A 21,838-nucleotide genomic window follows, 5' to 3' on the forward strand; every position below is an offset into this window, starting at 1 on the left:
CGGCATACTACCATAGGAACCAGTATGCAGTATGCAATATATTCTGAGTGCAGTATACAATATACAGTATGTTTCGAACATAGCCAGTGAGTTGCTGATGATGGGGAGGAGGAAGTTAAAATAGTTATACTCGTTACTGCCCACAAGATGTCGCTAATTTCAAAAGGTTGGATATTCTTGAATGACAGATTTACCTTTAGGGAAATGAGAGTTCCCACTGAACAAAGAATCAAGAAAATTAATAGAGACACTTGCTTTGGAGGCAATCACATACCCCAAAGGCTGGGTTGATTAACAGAAATTATGTTAGTATTGTTTTACAAATAAATGTCATTACTTATTTAATCTGTAAAATGAGTTCTCCATTGAAAAAGCCTTTCAGTAAACTCTATAAAGAATCTTCAGCTGAAGAACAATATCTTATTCCTATTTAAAATGCACATAAAAAAGTTTTAATAAATAATATTAATAAACCGCTTTACACTTTTCATCTTCATTGGTATTGGTTAAGAGTACAAGTAAAAAACTGTGGAGTAATAAGGGCTTGGTTATAAATTAACTCTACACATAGATAAATGTAACTTAAGATCAACAGTTCTCATTAATCAATTGTGTGATCACTTTATGAATGTAATCTACCTCGGCAATTGATATAGAAGATTAATTATATACTTTAACTCAGTGTGTCATTTTAACGAAACGTATTGATGTGTTTTCTGCTGTATTGCTGTGAAAAAAACAACAACTTTGCTCTACTACTGATTGTTACTCACACACCAATTCTATTGGAGAAGTGAGGCCTTTGTGGTGCTGGGCCTGTGGGTGGGTTTTTAGTGATAACTTTCAGCTCTGCGCCTGTAAATGGGGATACCTAACCTCTCAGCACTTTCTATATGCATACACACATTACCAGAGACTTAAATCATTCAAATTTTATCTATCTGAAATGTTGACAGATTTTTTTTCAATTTGTCATCAGTAGTACTATAGCACGTTCTACTAGTTAGTTTATGTTCCTTCAAATAAACTTTGATTAGGTTACCAAATATATTTGATTAAAAACCCATATTAATTAGTAGGTGAGTTTAGTAAATGAATTATCAGGTATCTTTTGTTGAGAGCTAAAGGAAGACTTCAGTCGATAAATTATAAGTTCAGAATTAGGCTTATTATTGGAATAAAACATAGCTCGCCCCTATTTTAATATAACCGTTTACAAAAAAGGACACAGACCGCGGACTGGCCAATCAGGGATACCGTGGGCGTACCCCAAACACCTTAACTACAGAGTCCTAACCGCAAATATTGTTCTGCGATGCCATTACTCCTTCCGAATAACGGATACACGTTATCAGTGCGCGCCTTGCATTGTACTACCGAGTAGGCTACTCTAATGAATACTAGTGGATCAGCACCTACAATAGAACTGATTATGCCAAGATAGCACTGTCTTTCCCTCTTACCATGATGGCATGCGAAAGTTTAGAGGGCAGGTTTGCTGGCATCAAGGCCGAGTGTTCTCAACTTCATTACTCTTGCACGTGCAAGAAAAACTGTAACAACTGCAAGCTTTTCTTCGGATTCTTTATCGTTTCGCTCTCGTTACATGTAATCACGCTATCATGCTTTCTTGATCTTCGGTCTGAAGTAAAACGCGAGCTCTTGCAAACGAAAAGAGAGCCGATGCTCACCGTCGGTACGGAAGATGAGAGTAAACCAACTGAACACGCAGATCCAGAGGAAAGCGCCAACGATGTATTCTTCGGCTCTGATGTAAGCAAAGTTTTTGACACAAACTCTTTACTGTCTAAATTGTTTCTCTGTAACAATGTAAAGTTAGTACTCTTGGCTATGTAGCATTGACTCTACTGACGCTTCAACTGGTGGTGTTGAGATAAGAATAGAGTGTTTGTCCTCAGAGGAAGAGTATGGATTCAGTCGTGGTTTCTGTCAGTTTCTTCCTCGTCGTATTGGGGAGTCTATCCTTGTTACTGTCGCCCGCGCTTTGCTAGTTAGGGTCTGGGCTCTGTGACATCTGTAAAACTGGTCTTTGAAAAGCGCTACACGCTTAATTTTAACTGGTATTACTACTTAACAGCAGTTTATAATGTTCAGCCTATAATAACTAAACGATACGTTGTAAAACGCCATTCCACCAAAATAAAAGCCATAATTTATGCAATAAGAGTCTTTAAACAGACATTTAAACATTGCATAAAATATAGCTTTTATTCAAAAAGCCATTGAAACTATTTGAAAAAAAAAGCTACTTTCACAGGTGTCAGTCTTTTATGAGAAACCTCATGGGTTCACATGATAAATAATAAAAATAATATAATAATGTACTGAATATTAATTACACTATTATTCATATCCTGTTATCTTATATGCAATGTTAATAAAATGAATCATATTTAAACGTGCCAAAACGTTTTATTCAAAATGGCCTACCAAATTTCTTGGTGAATTTTAGGAACCACCAGAGGGGGTCAAATACTTTTAAAGCCAGCATTTGTGTCAAACTGGGATAAGTTGTTCCTAACCAAGCCCATGGCACAATTAGAAATGGGATGTAAATTGTAGAATGAATACCAAATTAAGATGGAAAATTCACATTTGATATAATCCAAACTTAAAGTTGGTTTGAGACCGGCCGGTTCTGTGGAGCTTGACCTAGACTTTGCCCTAAAACAGGTGGATAACTTTCATGTTTGAAGATACCCATAGTCCTAGCCCAAACAGATGAGAGAATGAAAATGCAAGAGGGAATCGAAACCTCCAATGCAATGCAGTAGATGGATTACTTTCCTGATGCAACTGGCATTGCAGTAGCAATATTCTCAGAAGTGTCACAAGAATATTCCCCAAGCAAGTATCCATGGGGTAGCTCAGTCTGAATGGAAATTAAGGGTAGAATGGGTTTCAGATTCACCTAGAGGCTTAAAAAGGTATTTTGCAATGTTAAATACCAAAACAAGAAACATAATAAATCAGTAGACTCACAAGAATGAATTGGCATAGTGTTTTATCAGAATGTGCACACAGCTCACTGGAACATAAAGGCTGTCTGTAACCTTGACTAGGTGCATGGTAATGATCCAGTACACAAAGCAATTGATTCAACTGTGTAACCATACTGTTAATGGTCATATTTTAATCTTTAATCTTTTTTTAACTGTATACACCAAGTAGACACAGTAACCTTAGACACTACCTACTTTCTCACTTTACCAACCCTTTGCTGAACTGCATGCTCCAATTGTGACTCTGTAACTCTGCCACTGCAGCTTACCATGAGCTGCATGTGTACAGTAATCCTGTACAGTAATTTCATGTACTGAAGAAAGGGGAAAATTGCACTTGGGGAGACCCGTCTCACTTGAATGTTAACAACTGGAGCATGATAAAGCAAATATGCATAATAGATGGAACAGAGAGAGCCGAGCTTTGGCGGTGCTGCAGAGCAGATGTTAGGCTGGGTCTACAAGGGCTTGTTTCATCTGTTTGTGTAGTTGTCCCAAATTGGAAATATTTGAATCCACAATGAACTGTACTGCATGCCATATGGAAGAGTCGGGGACCAGTTGACCATGAGGTAGCAGGTGGAAAAACATTAGCCAAATTGCTAGCAGGTGCACTGGTTTGTGGAAATTTAGCGGGGTTTAGTTGAACATCAGGAACTTGGCCATGTGCCACCTAAATTTGATATGTGGCTATGAAGTTGCGGCATCACGCTTTGAAGGTCTCGAGATGGAATGAATCATTAGGTCCTAGACAGTTCACGCCACAGCGATGGAACCCCCCAGCCCCAAAAGAACAGAGCAGAGCATTGTACTTATGGTTCATTCTCAGCTTTTGATGAAGTGCACGTGCACACTGCATCATTGTCTAATGATAATAGCAGATGCTTAAGATGAAGGATAAGGGTAGATTAAACATGCCTAGAACACAATCACTTGGATGGTCCTGCATGGTGATATAAAGCAGAATACTACAGTATTTGTTTGCTTTGGGTTTCATTAAAAACCCTTTGACATTTCAGTGGTATTCCATTTTCAGACCTGCAGGTGCCAGGAAGAATGTTTAGTAATTGTGCAATTGCTCTTTCATGTTTACCACTGCACATTGTTGTTGTACTTTCTGAAGTTCCAAAACTGATGAGTTCAGTATAAACAATATTAGGAATTATATAAAATCTTTCAAAGTTATTTACATATTTTTCTGTACTGGTAGTTTTCCCCTTTATGTAAAGTCAGTTATGAATGTAGATCAGACAAGCTGCATATCTTATAACTAACACAAGTGAAATTCTCATGTTGGCCCATGCATGCAGTGTCAGCTTGTCAGCCTACTAAATTTAACATGGTTGAAACATGTAGCTTGTTCAGAGTGTAACACTTGAAACTACAGTGTCTGTGAAATGTCAGCCAGTTAACTGGAGCATAGGAGTTATTTTTTCTTCAAAATCCTAAAACAAATTGATTAATGTTCTCAAAAACCTCTCTCTCTCTCTCTCTCTCTCTCTCTCTATCTATCTATCTATCTATCTATCTATCTATCTATATATATATATATATATATATATATATATATATATATATATATATATATATATTCGCAAGTTGTTCAGTGGGATTGTGGTTAGAGCTCTGTGTGGGCCAGTTAAGTTCTTCCAAACCAAACTAACCCAACCATGCTTTTATGGACCTTGCTTTGTACACTGGGGCACAGTCATGCTGGAACATTAAAGGGCTTTCCCCAAACTGTTCTCACAAAGTTGGAAGCATCCATTTGTCCAAAATGTCTTAGTATGTTGAAACATTAAGATATCCCTGGAACTAAGCAGCCTAGGCCAACCCCTGTAAAACAACCCCGTAGTATTATGCCTCCTCCACTAAACTTTACAGTAAGCACAATGCAGTCAGGCAGCTAACATTCTCCTGGCATTTGCCAAACCCAGACTCATCCATCAGACTGCCAGATAGAGAAGCATGATTCTTCACTCCACAGAACACATTTCCTCTGCACCAGCGTTCAGTGGTGCCATGCTTTAACACTACATCATCCAATGCTTGGAATTGTGATTGGTTGATTGGTGATGTAAGTTTTGCATGTAGATGCTTAGCCATGGAAATGCGTAGCATGAAGCCCCCAATGCAGTTTTTGTGCTGATGTTGATGCCCATTTATTGAGTCAGCAGAGCATTGGTGACTTTTATGCACTATGTTCCTCAGCGACCCCACTCTGAGGTTTTTGTGGTCTGCCACTTTGGCTGAGTTGCTGTGGTTCTTAATTGCTTCCACTTTTCAATAATACCACTCAGTTTAATTCAGAGAGCTCTTTAGAATGAAACATTCTTTCACAAATGTTTGTAAAGGAAGACTGTATGACTAGGTGCTTTATTTCCAACCTGTGTCAATGGGACTGAATGAAACGCCTGAATGCAGTGATTAAGAAGTGTGTCCCAATACTCCATATAGTTTGTGTGTGTGTGTGTGTGTGTGTGTGTGTGTGTGTGTGTGTGTGTGTGTGTGTGTGTGTGTGTGTGTGTGTGTGTGTGTATGTACAATATATATATATATATATATATATATATATATATATATATATATGATGTGGAATTTAAGCCAGATGGTGATGCTTTGTGAGTTGAAAAACTCATACAGCTGTAAACATTTAATGGTGGTGCTGTCCATCCCAGATGTCTCCATTAAACAATCGTGATTACAGATACCACAGTTTACATAGCTGAAGAAACAGGAGCATGTGGGTCCAAGTAGATGTGTCTCCCTCGCAGGCTGCCAGACAGCTCCACTTTGAAGATTTTAAAACACTCTAATTAATTGTTTCTTTTTTATGTGCATGCCCTAATTGTTCACATTCCAACACCTGCTAGCTCGTAGTGTCACCAACCTTTTAATCAGGGCCACTGAGGTACCAAAAGCAATGCTCTTCAAGGGAACAAGGAATCCAGTGTTAACAGTGTGAATATGTGTCTAATACTGAAAGTAATTTATTCCAAATGCTCTTAAAAACACTATGTGCAGCAGAGAGAAGTTTTTTTTTTTTTCCCCACCACAAACAGGCTCTAAAATTTGGCTGCAAGAGCAGTTTGTAAAGCCATGTGTTAGAGTGTTCATTGACACTTCATTGACTTGATACCCCAGTGCCAACACCTGGTCTCATTCTGTGGGAACACCTGCATGCCAAACGAACAGTGAACAGACTGGGAGAACATCTGGAAACTCGAGCGCAGATGAGCCGTCCAACCATATAACACTTTATCAGCCTGGAATCTCGCACTCATGAGGGTCAGAGTGCCCATCCAGATGCTTCCTGGCCAGAGCTCTTGTCCGATGTTCTCTAGCTGGGTGGATGGTGCCAGAAGAACACCCTGGTGGGCAGCCCCTCCTGCAGAGCATCGATCCGGCTTCATTTCATAAAAAGCAAAAATGACCCAGCCAGAGGAGACGGGGCCAAATTGTGGTGGGCCACGCCCAGCTTTGGTTGTAGGGCCAAGTGAAAAGAAGAGAAACTAGCTGGATACTTAGGCCAAATGCTGTCAAAAGGAGGACAAGTGCTTTGGTACACATAATGCCCACTGGGAACAAAATGAGTGGGGAAAATCTAATCCACCGAAATTATTTCTTCTCAACATCATTTTCGAATGTCACAGCATAGAACACACCAGAATGCAGCACATGTCATCAAACAAATGGTATCCTTTGAACAAATCAGTCACAGATGTGGAGAGCCGCACTCCAAATTATCTGAATTGTGTAATATTGCACAATAATTCATGTCTGCCTCCTGCCCCATGGGGCTCAGGAGCACTCCAAGGAGAATGTGTATGCTAGTTGACAGCAATGAGCTATACCTTGAAGTTAAACCTGGTTTAGAGGCATGACCCAAAGAGTGTGACTCCTCTAGAACGATACTCTTCCAAGTGCTGTCTTCTCAATGAACGATGGAAGTCTGTTTTCCATCAGACTCATGCTCCGAGGCCTTTCCCATACGAATGTGGCCAGGCCATGCAAGTCATTCTGGCTATTAGAGAGACTTCTCTTTCCAGACCAGACGCATAACATCTTCCCTCTGATCAGCTATCTGATACCTGCAAACCTTCCATTGAAATGCACAGGGCTATGTGATGTTTGAAGAAGGCATGTGAAATATGGTGTGGATGTTCTCCAAACGAGCACACGGGGCCATAGAGTCATGTTGCAAAGTCTAGACGACTTGTTCTGCTTTCCTGCCGCAGGTCAGTGTACACACCATGGATCACCCTGCCTTTTTTAGGCTCCTCCGTGCCATTCGAACCCATCAGCCTTTGGCTCGCCCACCGTCTCAAAACGGCCAGCTTCCTCCAGAGCCCAGCAAAAGCCTGATAGCATCTAAAGCGGAAGTAAAGCAGATAAACAGCATGCACTTGTATAGCAATTGTTTTGTCATTTGTGTCAGTTCGCTGCAACGGGATGAAAAGAGGGCTCAGTGTCATGAATATGGGTAATTTTAGGCTGGTTGCAGTGTCACACTGAGACATCCGTTCAGCTATCAGCCCAACAGTCCTCAATTCACCCAGGGGAAAAAGACACCTCTTTCCTGTTCACAGGGCTGAACAGGGTCTCACCACATGAGAGCCTTGATACTGCTCTTTTTTCTTAAATCAGGTAATTCATGCCAGTTTGAATAGGACGGAAACCAGAAAAACCAAGAATGAATATACTTCTTGGATGAGTTACAGATTTCCACCTTTTGTATTCAGAGGGGATATTCAAGGCATTTGTGCTCCTGCGAGTGTCTGAAAGATGGAAAGGAGACAAAAGTATCTTGGGTTACAGGGTGAGTTACGGTAGCAATGATTTAGACAATTAAATAACTTGTTCTCGTTTCCGTATTGTGTCCGTGTCCTTGTACTCTTCAAATTCATACAAACTGGCTTTGCTGCTCAAAAGATTATTTTTGAGATCCACTGAAATAATTTCAGGTCAGGTAGTATTGCACAAAAATCCAACATTGTTGTGAAGAGCGGGTATAAAAAATTGTATGCAGATGTGTACACTTGTGTGCATGTGTGTGTTATATATTGCCAAGGTCAAACATATAGGTAAACTGATTGGAACATTTGGATTGAGCTACACTTTTTTCCAAGAGGTCATTTTCCTCAAATTTCATGTGCTTTTAACATCAGTGACCTTGATTTCTTAAATTATTTGTTAAAATAAGATATGGCATTGTAAAATACTACATGATGTTAATAAAATAGGAATGTCTTTATTGTATTCTTATGACTTGGAAGATGATCAATCGCATTTTAGGAACCATTCATACAGATATCCAGAAATTCAGACAATTGAAAAGGATTCGGAAACTTTTTTCTCTCAGAACTGCATAAGACATCATTTATATAATGCCTCAGATTCTATGGGGGAAGCAAGGTGAAAGCACTGCTTTACTTTCATTCAAGTGTGCTTGTTCTAAAGCCAAATGTAATTATGTGCTATGTTCTGTGCCTGGCATGATTTACTGCAAGGAGGCCCTCCATTGTTTGCAAAAAGCAGTGTTATGAATACACGTGCGCACGCACGCACACACCCACACACACACACACACACACACACATGCAGTGACATCAGAGCTGCGCAATCACTATGCTCCCCTTAGAGAATAGTCTCATCTGAATTTGAAAATTATTAATATCCCACCCTAATTTTTAAATCTCATCTAGAAAGGGGATACCTACATAAAAGTACGTTGATTAAGCCTTGAGTCTGACCCTTTTTGCTGGCCATGGTTATAGTTTCTACAATTTTCAACTCTTGTGAACAAACTATTGTTATAATTCTGCAGCTGGTGTCATTACGTTGCAATCTTAAATCACTACTAATTATTTTAGGCATGACCTATTCCACACTGTGTGTTATGTTGTGATATAAATATAGTCATCTTCTTTTGTCATCATGACAAAAGAAACAAAAATATATTCATACCAATACAGTATCATCTCAGTATGGTTCCTGTACACTTCATGAGAATGTCATGAAGAACTATATAGAACTCCAATAATCATTATGTTCTCACTTCACAGGCAGAGACCCAGATACAAAACCATGATTCTACTCATCCAAGAGAAGAGAAGACAAGCTCTCTCTGGAGAACAAAAAGGGCAGCCAAAGGTGAGGCTTTCACAGTATTTAAATTTAATGTTAAAAATATTCAGATTTTAAAATCTCATTAAAAGCACAACTCTTCTGTTTTAGATAACTGATATGGGGCAGAAATGTCTTTGTTTATTTCTTTCTTTTGTTTCTGTCTTTCAAGCATACCAAAAGTCTGTAGTCCACTTAAACACTAGTTCTGTATGTTCTCCAGTATGTAGGCATATAATGCAGAGATTACAGCAGACCTATTGCGCCTACTATTTCAACTTTCCACACAGCTTACATTTTCAAAACATGAGTCTGAAGTTGCACAAAACAGTATAAAAGGTTATAAACAGATTACATAGTAATTCCTCAGGCTTTACTGTTACAGTGTACTGTAACTTACATGTCATAGCTGAAACTAGCCAGGTTGCCTTCTTAAGAAAGGGGGAAAAAAAGAAAAAAAGTCTCTATGAAATTTTACTGGCTCTGAGATCAATGTTGATTCCCAACACATTGTAATATGTCAGTCAGTGATCCATATGTTCCATGCAGCTATGTGCTTTTGATGTTTGTCCTTTGAATACATGCAAATCCACAGTGGAGCTCATCCACTGTTATAATTGCTCACATCCCCTCTAGAAATGGTCTCGCAACAAGTGCTGCAGTGTGCCAGGATGACGTGAAATTTCCCACATTCTATTGCGTGACAAGAAGCTCTTGATAAAAGTGCACCGCTTGTGTTTAAAGAGCAAGGAGGCGAAAAAAATTTTACCTTGCCTGACTTTTGCTGTAAATCAGTAAAAATTCGGACTCTCTAAACAATAATTGCTCCCAGGCTCTGCACGCACCATACAGACAAAGCTTTCTGTAATCTCAGCTCCAGATCACAAAGCTGTCTGTATTTTAGACGTTTGCAGTCATAACATGTACCAGATTTCAGAGAGGGTTGCTCATTAGGACAAATTCATGTGGGCGCATCCAGTAAGGTGCATCCCGGGAGAAGAATAAAAAAAATCACTGACCACATGTTTAAGGGGAACTCAAACTGTGAATATTTTAAGGTTAAATGGCCTTTGTGGGTCTAATGACATGGTACACATTAAAGGATTTTTTTCAGCATGCAAGCATTGTAGTGATGCCCACCTCTCTGGACAACACACACATACACCCAACCCTGCCACTTTCATCTACATTTCCCATCTGGGCCTAATTCGTAGGAAAGGATTTTGGCAGGATAATATATCTCTCTAATTAACCTCTTGAGTTCCCTTGCCGGCTAATGCTTCAGGCACATGTGTATGGGGTGTACGGGAAGCCACACTTACAAGCTGTAAGTGCATTGTTCAGTGTTACCTGGGCCAACACTGCTGACCCACGTCATTAAAATTCAAGCCCAGATCTTTCTTAGAAATTTGTGTGTACATCGCACATTTGTATGCTTTAAGTATGCTTCATTCACTCCCTTACTGAATGGTACAAAGTAATTTTTTTATATTCTAATATATCTTATATTCTGTTTCAGAATCGAATGGAAAGCGAAAAAAAGGTAATTGATTCACCCCCACACCACTCTCATAGGAGTTTAATCCATTATAGCGATACTGTAGTAGAATGCCTTGGAGCTGTGTCTAAGAGATCACCACTGACATTAAAAACTGAAAATTGAATTATCGGTAATTATCGGTACTTTGTTCAATCACCTAAGATATGACCGCTAGAAGACTTTTTAATAAGTGAAGTAATTTGTAGATGTTACACCACTATGAATAGTAGTGTGCGCTATGAATAGTAGTGTAATTTTTATTTTTTCATAATAAAAAAATAAACAACAAAAATAAACAAATTTCCAGTCCTGCTGCAGAAAACCCCACCCCCTGTAATGTGATACCACCACCACCATCACCACCACCATGGTGTAACCTGTGTGGTTTGTTGTTTCATTTTTACCAAACATACTACCAAAAACTTCACTTTAGTCTCATCAAACCACAAAACTTTGTGTGCGTATCATGTTGTAGGTGGTATAATAAAATATTTTAGGTGTAAGGATGTGTTTTTCCATTTCCCTATAACATTTTGGTACAATGGTTTGGTGCTTGTTAATAATTGAGAAGTGTTTTACATTCCAGCCCTTGTTTTCTGTAACTCATTCAGGGTCACAGCTGACCCAGTAGTTTCTGTTAGAAAGTATCCAAGCTTTCTGGCAACTAGGTGTAGGTCAGTTTAACTTTATATTTAAATACTTTATATAGTATAAAGTCAATTTCCACTTAGACCATTTTCTACTTGTTTTGCATTTAATATTTTGTTTAATACTTTGTTTAATTAGTGAACAATTATGTTTGAACATTTTTAAGATTCAGTCTAAAAAGTGTTTGGAGCCAAGTATTTTTCAAGAACAATTTACTTTACAAGAATTAAAGTAATATTCCTTAATCTTTGCAAAAATAAATAAATAAGTCTTTGTAAAATATGTTCTGACTCAATTCATGTGCTCAGATGGTTGTCCTCAGTTTATGTCCTCAGATGGACAAATGCATGCTGAATGGTTAGCCAATTAACTACTAAGTTGATTAAATTTATTATGACATCAGTGATGACAAAAACAATTATATGACCCTTATGTCCACAAATAACCATTATGTTGTTGTATATCTCCATGTTTCTTCTCACAGGCAGAAAAAGATCACCAGGTGCACCTGGTCCTCCTGGCCCTCCAGGGCCACAAGGGCCACCTGGTATTCCAGGAATTCCTGGTATTCCTGGCAGCAATAGTTTAGGCCCTGCAGGGTCACCTGGACCCCCAGGACCAAGGGGCCCTCCAGGGCCACAAGGGCCAGCAGGTAAAAAAAATCATAAAATTTGTATGTTTATATTTTAGCCTGACAGGATGGACTATCCTGTAAACATTAAAATGCATACTTATTTTTTATGTTAATTAAAGTAAATGCTTTTTTTCCTTCAGTTGTTGTTGAAAAAGCCAAGGCAAGGGAGTTCCAGGTATGTATTTAAGCAGGAGATGGGTGCAATATGATGAACATGAGCGTAACAACTTGACTGCTATGTGTAAGCTAGGCCACCTCATTGGTTTCGATACAGAACTGCCTGTTTCATGTTATAAAGGATGTGGTTAAAATAAATGCCCAAAGTCCCACAACTGTCAGAAAATACAGCCTTTTAAAAATTATTCAGAATCCTTAAATAATTCTGTCTTGTGATTTGCAGCCTGCTGTGGTCCACTTGCAAGGCCAAGAGACAACAATACTGGTGAGAGAAGGTAAGAGTAATGTTTCATACATTTTCTCAAAATGTGCTGAACTCTTTCCAACTATACTACAGATAATGCAGATTAATTGCTCCCTTACATAAATGAACACTCAAAAGTAATAGCTGTTTCACCAAATATGGGGAACCGCAATGTTCTCTGACTGGTATTGAGCAACTACCTTTTCCTCACACTGAGATCTTCCAGAGGGCGTGCTGAAAAACTGGAAAATGGTCTCTGTGCACCACAAAGTTTTCAAGATGCACTCTCGCTCCGGACAGCTTGAGGTGCTCATGGATGGCATCTACTTCATCTATAGTCAGGTAGAAGTGAGTACGCTCCTGGGCCCCTTCTTGCAGCATGCACATCGCCAACATGAGATTTACAGCCGCTACCTTTTTAGTTTTAAATGGACCAGTTCCTGGAAAATGATACACATAACATGTAGCATAAGGCCTATTATATTCATATAGTCAAATATTAAATGCAATAACAGATTCTAAATCAGCTCTTCAGTTCTGAGAAGTAGGCTAAATCAGGACCTGTGTGCTTCATAATCTTGATGAATGGTGGTCATTCAGGGGTGTCCCAATTTGGCAAAACCCAAACCCTGAAGAAGGGTGGCCTTTTGATCAAAATGCTGATGGTGTCATAATAGGCCCACAAAACTGAATAATAAAACTTTGTTTACATGAATCATTTGTATATATTAAAACACTGTCATCTCTAGAAAAATGAATACAAATTTAAAAAAAATAGGCAAAGAAAGTGAAAGCCCCCCCAAAAAAAAGGAGAAAAATAAAACGCTGTTACAGTATCCTGTTCTCTGTGCCCTGTGTTTTTGGTGCTGACCAGATTTACTATCTCAACTTCACGGACATTGCCAGCTATGAGGTGCTGGTGGATGGCCTGCCATTCCTGCGCTGCACATGCAGCATCGAGACGGGCCAACGCAAGTTCAACACGTGCTACACAGGAGGTGTGAGCATGCTCCATGCCCACCAGCGCATCTCTGTCCGCATCGTGTACGAGGACTCGCTCATCAGCATGAGCGATCATGCCACTTTCCTGGGCAGCGTGAGGCTAGGGGACGCACCTTCTGCTGGTCACGCTTAAACACGGGACATTTTCAGCCTGTAAATATGCTCAATGTGTGTTTTACATTCACTTTCTTTTGCACTAAAAATAAAATTCTTACTCTAACTAGTAGTACTGCTTCTGATAGTGGGTTCTAAATGACAGATGGATTAAATTTAAGTAATTCATTCCGTGATGTACATAAAAAATGTTTTCTCTGTGTGTGTGTATATATGTACATAAAATAGAAAATAAGTTTTTTTATAAATTGATTCAGATACAATAAATACTTATGAACGTGTAATCTATTTACTGTGGATGGTAGTTTTTGTCATCTGGTTTGAAACTCAAGAATGCATCACAAAGATCAATATAAAGATGCTATAGAGTTTGTAGAGTACAAGTGAACATGTTATTAGTCAACTTGGCCAAGCTACTCAAAGGCATTTCCTGATTAGTCATGAAATGAAACATGGATACATTTCCTCATGGGTTTTCCCCATCTCATATTTATGTTTTATTTTGAATGGTAAATTATTTGAATTTACAGCTAGTGACTGACACAAAGACTAAACAAGGTCAAACAAATCCTGTTTGCTTAAACAAACCCTTGGCTGCTCCATATATCTGACCGCTGTTATACAACTCGCCTGGTTTATTGTATAAATGAACATTATTTGATGGAGAATATTGTAAACTTTCTTCCAGTGGTATTCTACCACATGGCTGAAAACCTCACTGAGATCTGAACTGATACCGTTTTGAATATAAGAAGATATCATGAGAGCTGTGGTTTGTTTATTTGTTTGTTTAAGCATTAAACAAGTTCCTCATTTGCAGTGTATTTTGGAAATTTCCTGTGAAAGTCTGCTCCGCCGTTTCAGATTAGTCAGCAAGAATCTTTGTCAGCAGTAGCCTACCTTACAGTAACTGCAACTATGTTTCACATAAGGCCCTTTGGAAACCATTTTAATTTGCTATTTTCTGTAATCTTGTTGTCATTATGTTTAAGTTTCCTGCTAATCCAAGATGTTAGTATCATGAAAAGCAAATTGAGGATATTAAAAAACAATCTAATACTGTAGTTTGCACAGCTGCAGCCATCAAACATACTTGACGACGACATATTGATGTCTAACATGTGGGAGGTATGTCAGTTCACTTCTCAGTTTGACTTATTGTGGGTTCGTCTGAATCACTGAAACTGTTTTGAAACTGCGACATGTTTGGTTTTGTCGTACTCTCTTTATATCATTGTGTTTACCTGACATGCTGGAAACCAAAATGACCAACGGTTATTCACCGGGGTCTTTCAGCGAATCAAACGGGAGCTGACTGGCTGTACATGTAAGCACCAGCACCACAGCCATATGGTTGCAGTTTTTACGATTTACGTAGATCACGTACGGGGCAACATTTGACATTCATTACAGTAACAACTGATAGCAGCCTATTCCTCACAGCAGGCCATTCATTTCTGCACCTCACACCAAAAGGTGATGAGAAACCACAGTTAAGAGGCAGAAGATGCATAAGTAGGCATAAAAAAATCACAAATAGTGTATTTAATAATTAGCCAGTGACATTTACACATTATATGCATCAATTTAACAATAAAAAACATCTCTGGTGAAGTTGATTCTTTAGCTTTTTTTGACAAAGGAAATGTGACTGTTATTCCTTGGGCTATTACTGTGCAGCAGGGACCAGCTTTTGCTATATTCAACAACCACATTACAGTACAACAAGATGGTGTATGGACAGGTACTCTATGAAACAACAGGCTAAGAATGCACTTAGCACAGCCTACCAATGCTGTATGCTCCCTCAGACAGTATTTATACTCAAAGCATTCTCAAAACCAATGTTCAGTCTACATGACAGCCAGAGTAAGGCCCAAGAGCCTTAATTACTATTAAATCACCAAATGTGTCTAATGATAGCTCTATCTCAGGGATCTGATTAGGGCAGTAATTACTACAATCCGCTGGTAATCTTGCTTGGTGACAAAATACTTTGGAATGACCCTGGGAGCAAATCAGCTCGCAGCATATGTATATGCATACGAATCCAAGAGAAACTTGATCTTTGCTGTTAACCACATGAAATATGCAGGTGAAACAGCTAGGCTAAGGCAGGAAATGTACTTTAAACTTGGAATGATCTACATTAGTCAGGTTTTATTGCATATTCCTCTTTGTATTCCAAACTGAAAGTAGCTGTTTTAAACTTTCTATTTAAATCAACTCAATAAAACTTTGACATCTAGCTCCTAAATGCAACTATACCACTGGGATAAGAGGCCAAGTGCCCTTCTGAGAGTCTGATCAGCTGTGCTTGCTATGGAGGGGAAAGTACTTTAGCTGTTTTGAGCAATGTGGAAGCTGCTGTGCAATACAAACCACACTGATATGGCTGCAGTGAAAACTAGATGAAAACAAATACAGGGAAGCCTGCATTGTTGAACCGACAGCCACAGTCCAGATGGACACAAACAAACAATGTGGGTGTTCCCAAATTGGAGTTTGCACTGTGGATTATGTCAGCTAAGGGAGAAAAACTGTGTGCCTTAGTATAGGTATATTTAGGTATGGCTGAATTAATTATTTAATACCTGAATTGGGTTTTATCCTATGAATAAATCAAATATGAAATTTCAAATTTCTAGGTCTTGTTTCTACACCCAAAGGCAGTTATGGGGCATGTGATCACACACAGAACACTGGGTGCAGAAGGTAAGGGACAAAGTGTAACACTGTTGCACTGTCTGCAAGAAATGCCAGAAGATAACGCAGCAAACACCTGCTATACTGGTAAGCGAAAAACAATACATTGTTTTCCTACATGAGAAGAGCGAAATAATGGTGGTTTGTTTTTTCTCTCTTCAGCTTATAGCAGGGTACATAACCATGATAGATGTATTCGAAAATCACCTATCAAAAGGACCACCCATCACATAGATGTGGATTTGGTTTATTGGTTGCAAAGAAAAATGTATATTTATAACAGCCAAAGATTGTAATTTTAGTGGATGTTAAAATAAGCCTCATTCAGACTTCTAATTATAGTGATAAAAGAAATGGCAAATAAAGAAACAAACAACCATGCTATGTAATTTCAGTATTTGGATTTTAATGCCGCGTTTCCAATAAATATGTTCTCTTGTCAAAACCTAACAGTTAATGCTACAAAAACCGCCATCTGCTCTTAAGTTTTTTTTGTCCCTCTTCGTACTCAATACGTGAGTCAACCAATAGAGGGCGGTAAGTGCATTGTAGGTTTTTCATGAAAGGATCTTGAAAATTTAACACTTTTTAAATGAAACATGAAAATAAATAACTGTCAAATAAATGACTGTCACATTTGCGGGTATTTACTTTATAAAATTCGTCCTGTGAAAGATTAAAACAATTGGGAAACTTTATAAATAACTGTTATAAATAGGAGCTTTATAAAATAAATGTTTAGGAGTTTAGGAGCTTTTTAAACTACAGTGATCCGACAAGAAATCATCCCAATAAAGCATTCACAGAAAATTCTGGAGTGGAGTAATGATAACCTCACTCCAGACGACAAAAATACATTTAAAGTGTATGCTGATACAAATTACAAATTAGTTTTGAACACATTTTCATCAAAATGACAAAATACTGATGTCAAAATTTTATTTGATTGGCATAAATAAGGTAATTTGTAACTCGGTTACATCAAAGTAAATTGAACAAGTGAAAACATTCTTCTCGCTATAGACTAAACAGTCAACATAGGTACATTGACTATTACTGCAGGCATCAGAATGAGTGAGTTTTGTAGAAACTGATGTCATCACTCAAATATTGTGCAAATCTACTCATTCACACATAGCAGTTCAATCAAGAGGTTGTCATGGCCATAGGCTTCTGGAACTGGCTTTCTTTTAATGATAAAAATGCCTAGGTAACATGAGCTGATTGCATCAGCAACCGAATAAACCACTAAGAGGGGTGGTAGAGAAGTATCATGAATTGTTAGACCTAAAGGCTGTAGGATAGTAATGTATATTTTAAATAAGCTGTCATACTTAAATACAAATGTAGAATACAAATTACATGTAACTTTTTTCACTACATTTAAAAACAAATGAGAAAATATTGAAAATCAAATGTTACATGCTAGTGTCAGACACAAAATGATTTTTTAGACCTACTGTGGGAGAACAAATTGAAGCTGACTTGAAGAACAGAAGTAACTTTTAAGCGAATACACTTAATCTTGCTATTATAGACAGCTGAAATACAAGGAGTGAGGCAACTTTTCAAGCAAAGATGCCTCCAAAATCCAAGTACCAGTAGACTTTTGTGATCTATTCGGTTTGTTTGATTGTTTGTGTTTTTCATATGAGAATTGCCTGGTGGATATTTGATCCTTCTTTTGATCTCATCCAAAAGGAATAGCCAGGCTGGATTGTCAAGATGAACTGGAACTTCTTGTTCCAGATCGCTCCAAAGTGGAGACTGCCATGCACACTGAGTCCACCTTCTTTGGAGTCATACAGCTATTATGACTGGTGTCAGCCCTGCAGACAACACACAGTGCAAGAAGCCATCCTGAGCAATATAGACACAAAAAAAGATGATGCCTTAAACAAAGAATGGACTGATCAAAAACATGGAACATACACTGTTCAGTGCAATCCTTTTTTGACTTCATATAGTTTCATATAGAGATTATGCCAGTGAGTCATATCTATGTACTGCAGAGCTGCTTAAAACAGAGTTTATATATATATATATATATATATATATATATATATATATATATATATATATAAAGGTTGTTGTTTGCTTTGTTTGTACTATCTTTCAACACAGGGCATTCCTTCCTATCTAACCCCATCTCTGTTTAACCAGCCCCTGCATTATCCTTTGTTTGTCTCATTCTATTTTTGAGAGGTTTCCATTTTGTCAGATTCATTTCAGGGAAATAGCAGAATGTTAAAGCCATCTGCATATAGGATGGTTTTCAGGCATGGTGTAATCTGTGGGTTTTTTTTTTCAAACCACTGATTTGGGAGGGGAGTTAACTATAAGTATAAATGGACAGACAATGTGCAGTAATATATGACATGCCTTGTTAGGAACCCTGCACAAATGGCTGTGGATTGTACCAGCTTACTTATTATGTGCATTATATGTGTTCTCATTCTTTGCTGTGCAATGAGAGATAAGCACCAGAAGGTAGGAGCTATTACAATATTAGATCTGATGTTTCTAAAGTTTATATTTAAAAAAATCAATTTTTACTCAAATCTTGATATATATGTCCATAGTGCACTGTTATGGGGCAATCCTAGAGAACAGAAATCTTTCCACAGTGCCTGTAAACTTAGACTTTATGCTGAAAGCACTTGATTTATCGAAAAATACCATCGAGCAATTAAATGCACTCAATACCAAAGCCCTTGAGGACCTGAGTTACAACCATTTGAATTTCATATGGACAGAAGCTTTCAAGAACCTATTCCATCTCTGCTACATGAACTTGCAAAGCACTTTCAGGACAGCAATTTAATCAACAACAATAGAGCTCTCCAACACCTTTATAGACTAAAATGTTTGGACGTTTCACTGAACAATCTCAATGATTTTGCTGTGGGTTTATATATTCACAATGTTAAAGCTCTTGAACATCTCACTCTCAGTGGAAACAGCTTGACTAAACTTACACCAAATCTATTTGCAAACAATAAGAACCTTGTAAGTATTGATATTGAAAACAGCAATATTTTTGAAGTCAATAAGGGAAAATTTGATCTCTTGAGGAAACTATCGATATTGAACCTGGCCAGGAATAATTTGGTACACATTTGTGGTACACAGTTTCATCAACTAACCTTTCTCAATTTAAACTGGAATTCAATATAATTCTTTTTTACCAATCAGAATGAGCAAATACATCTCCTTGAAACTCTGGATTTAAGTTACAACAACATTCTATATTTTCCATTTGTTTCCAGTAGGAATATATTGAAGTACCTTCATATGCAACACAACAAAATAGGTGTTTTAGGATTGGAATTCTCCATTTCATAAGCTAAAACATTTTATATTAACTCAGAATACAGAAATTCAAAATGAAGATAACAGTAATGGAATGAGCCTTTTAACATTACATTTCATTGACTTGAGTGCGAACCATTTCACAGATTTTGCCATGACTTCTTTAAGGGACCTGATCTCTTTAGAGATGTTGAATTTGAGTAATAATCGTCCTCAGAATATCAGGTGTGGTATGCTGGAAAAAGTCAGCGAAAGAGGAGTCAGTCACCACTACCTGCCATCCTTACACCATATGTCTGCAGAACAATCAAACTGAACACTTGCCCAGAATCTTTTTTGATTCTTTTCCAAAATTAGAAACACTTATTCTGAGGCAGAATTATGTGAAGCTATGTGGAGAAAGAGCCAATACAATCACAGACAATGTGTCTCTTCTATGTATGACAAAGTTAAGAATTTTAAATGTTTCTTATAATCGGTTTGGAGATCTTCCTGACTCGTTAAGTTGTGTATCACTGAGCATTCTTGATGTATGCAGCAACTGCTTCTCTTCTTTAAACTTTTTGACAAATATGCCTGAATCGGATTTACTTTACATCATAAATAATACATACAATTGTTGCAATACAGGGTGGTTAACAATTTTAAATGAGACACATGTCTGTATTCCAGACTTGGACAAAGTTGAATGCCAGCATAACTGGTGGTATCATTACATTTCACTTGTTACAAAACCATACCATAGAACCATAACCATACCAGTGGGAGGCCTCCTAGACAAATAAATATATTGTACAAGTATTTATATCATTACTAATTATTTTCCTTATTAGTGCTGCATTTGCACTGGTGAAATGGCTGTCCAATAAGGGATCATTAATTGTTTAAGAACTATCTGCAAACATCTATAATTGTTCAGTGAAATAAGCACACAAGCTCAGTTTTGGTTATCAATATGGCAACAGCAGACTTACAAGTGATGAAATATCAACCTGAAACTGCTACTCAATGTATTTCAAAATGTTATACACAGGAAATAAAACTATAATGTTAATTTAAAAAAGAACAATGTTAAGGGGGGGGGGGGGGGTGTATAAAGGAAGCCTGTTCAGTTGTTTTTTTTTTGGGGGGGGGGCAGTACTTTGGCAGATACCTTGCCAGGTGAAGTCAGAAGTGCACACTAATCCAAGAGATTCAACATGTATCATTATTTTATTATGCTACATATTTACAAGAACATGATGTTAGAAAAGAATGATTACATAATTACAGCTGTGGAGGTCCAATAATAGTCAAACAGAAATTAAATTGCTTTAGTGTCAAAAATAATGCATTAAACCATGACTAAAAATAGGTGTAAATTACAAGGAAACATGCCTGTGGTTTCACAGTAATGATTGGTGCTAAATGGGATCATAGTATCTTGACTTCTATTAATTTTGCTGCAGGTGTGGTTCACCTGATACGGTATATGCAGGAATGGAAAATGTGTTAAATGGCTTTTGGCAAATGATAGCTTGTCTTTTGTTGTTGTTTTTCTTTTGAGTGAGATTTATAGGGTACAGTAGGAGCCGTGACTATGTTTACTTACTTCATGATGTAAAGGGGAGTCCTACCGCGACTAACCTCTTTAAAGAGCCCAAAATCAATTACATTTACATTTATATTTATGGCATTTGGCAGATGCTCTTATCCAGAGCAACTTGCAAAAGTGCGTTGTCATTTATTCGTAGAATACATCCTAGCCAGTGCAGTAGGTTAGAGTCCAAAATAACAATGAACTAGAATGCTGTTGAAATACAGGGATCAATGCTGATGCCTAGAAGTGCAAAATACACAAGCTCTATCTCAGACAAAAAACAAAACAAAAAACAAAACAGTGCAATAAACAATACCCTACAATAAGGACTAGAATTTCAGTTAGTCAACATAGCAGCAGGATCAGTGGTCATTTAAATATTCCACAAATAGTTGGGTCTTCAGTCTGTTTGAAGACTACAAGGGACTCTCCTGTCCAGACAGCAAGCGGAAGTTTGTTCCACCATCTCAAGAGCCAGGACAGAGAATAGTCTCAATGCTTGTCTTCCATGAGACTTGAAGCATAATATTTCAAGCCAAGCCATACTTGAGGTTCGAAGTACTGGAGGGCTTTGACCACTGACATTATGTATGGAGGGGCTGGTCCATTTTTGGCTTTGTAGGCTTCATGCGAGGGAAAAGGCCAAATCCTTTGTTTAATAGAAAGGAGAAAACTGCAAGACCGGGTCAGCACTGCATGTGCCCTGTGTTGTTTGTGTGCTTGTGATCACTGA

The 21,838-nt window shown here is 37.9% G+C and overlaps 2 protein-coding genes and 1 pseudogene across 4 annotated transcripts; all 3 read left to right on the forward strand.

Annotated features, from left to right (window-relative positions):
- Window positions 1-1,313: 1,313 nt before the first annotated feature.
- On the forward strand, window positions 1,314-14,254 carry LOC113574194 (uncharacterized). Of its 3 annotated transcripts, none has more exons than XM_027004944.3 (8): window positions 1,314-1,773; window positions 9,089-9,176; window positions 10,669-10,692; window positions 11,822-11,989; window positions 12,112-12,146; window positions 12,372-12,423; window positions 12,610-12,740; window positions 13,267-14,254. In XM_027004944.3, the coding sequence occupies exons 1-8, from the start codon at window positions 1,465-1,467 to the stop codon at window positions 13,525-13,527; spliced, it is 1,068 nt and encodes a 355-aa protein (XP_026860745.2). In that variant the 5' UTR covers window positions 1,314-1,464; the 3' UTR covers window positions 13,528-14,254. The 3 variants fall into 3 exon arrangements, with proteins under 3 accessions (XP_026860745.2, XP_035388128.1, XP_035388129.1); XM_035532235.2 differs by having other exon boundaries at window positions 12,610-12,734; XM_035532236.2 differs by having other exon boundaries at window positions 12,619-12,740.
- Window positions 14,255-14,772: 518 nt separating this feature from the next.
- Window positions 14,773-18,107, forward strand: LOC118242294 (tumor necrosis factor ligand superfamily member 13B-like). Its single transcript, XM_035532359.2, has 5 exons — window positions 14,773-14,782; window positions 15,151-15,252; window positions 15,361-15,377; window positions 16,178-16,301; window positions 17,916-18,107. Exons 1-5 carry the CDS (start codon window positions 14,773-14,775, stop codon window positions 18,029-18,031), a joined length of 369 nt encoding a protein of 122 aa, XP_035388252.1. The 3' UTR covers window positions 18,032-18,107.
- A 480-nt stretch (window positions 18,108-18,587) lies between these two features.
- Window positions 18,588-20,106, forward strand: LOC113569450 (transforming growth factor beta activator LRRC33-like; annotated as a pseudogene).
- The last annotated feature ends 1,732 nt before the right edge of the window (window positions 20,107-21,838 follow it).

Source organism: Electrophorus electricus, chromosome 16, assembly GCF_041902795.1.
Source record: "Electrophorus electricus isolate QZ-2024a chromosome 16, ASM4190279v1, whole genome shotgun sequence".
Taxonomy (NCBI): Eukaryota; Metazoa; Chordata; class Actinopteri; order Gymnotiformes; family Gymnotidae; genus Electrophorus; species Electrophorus electricus.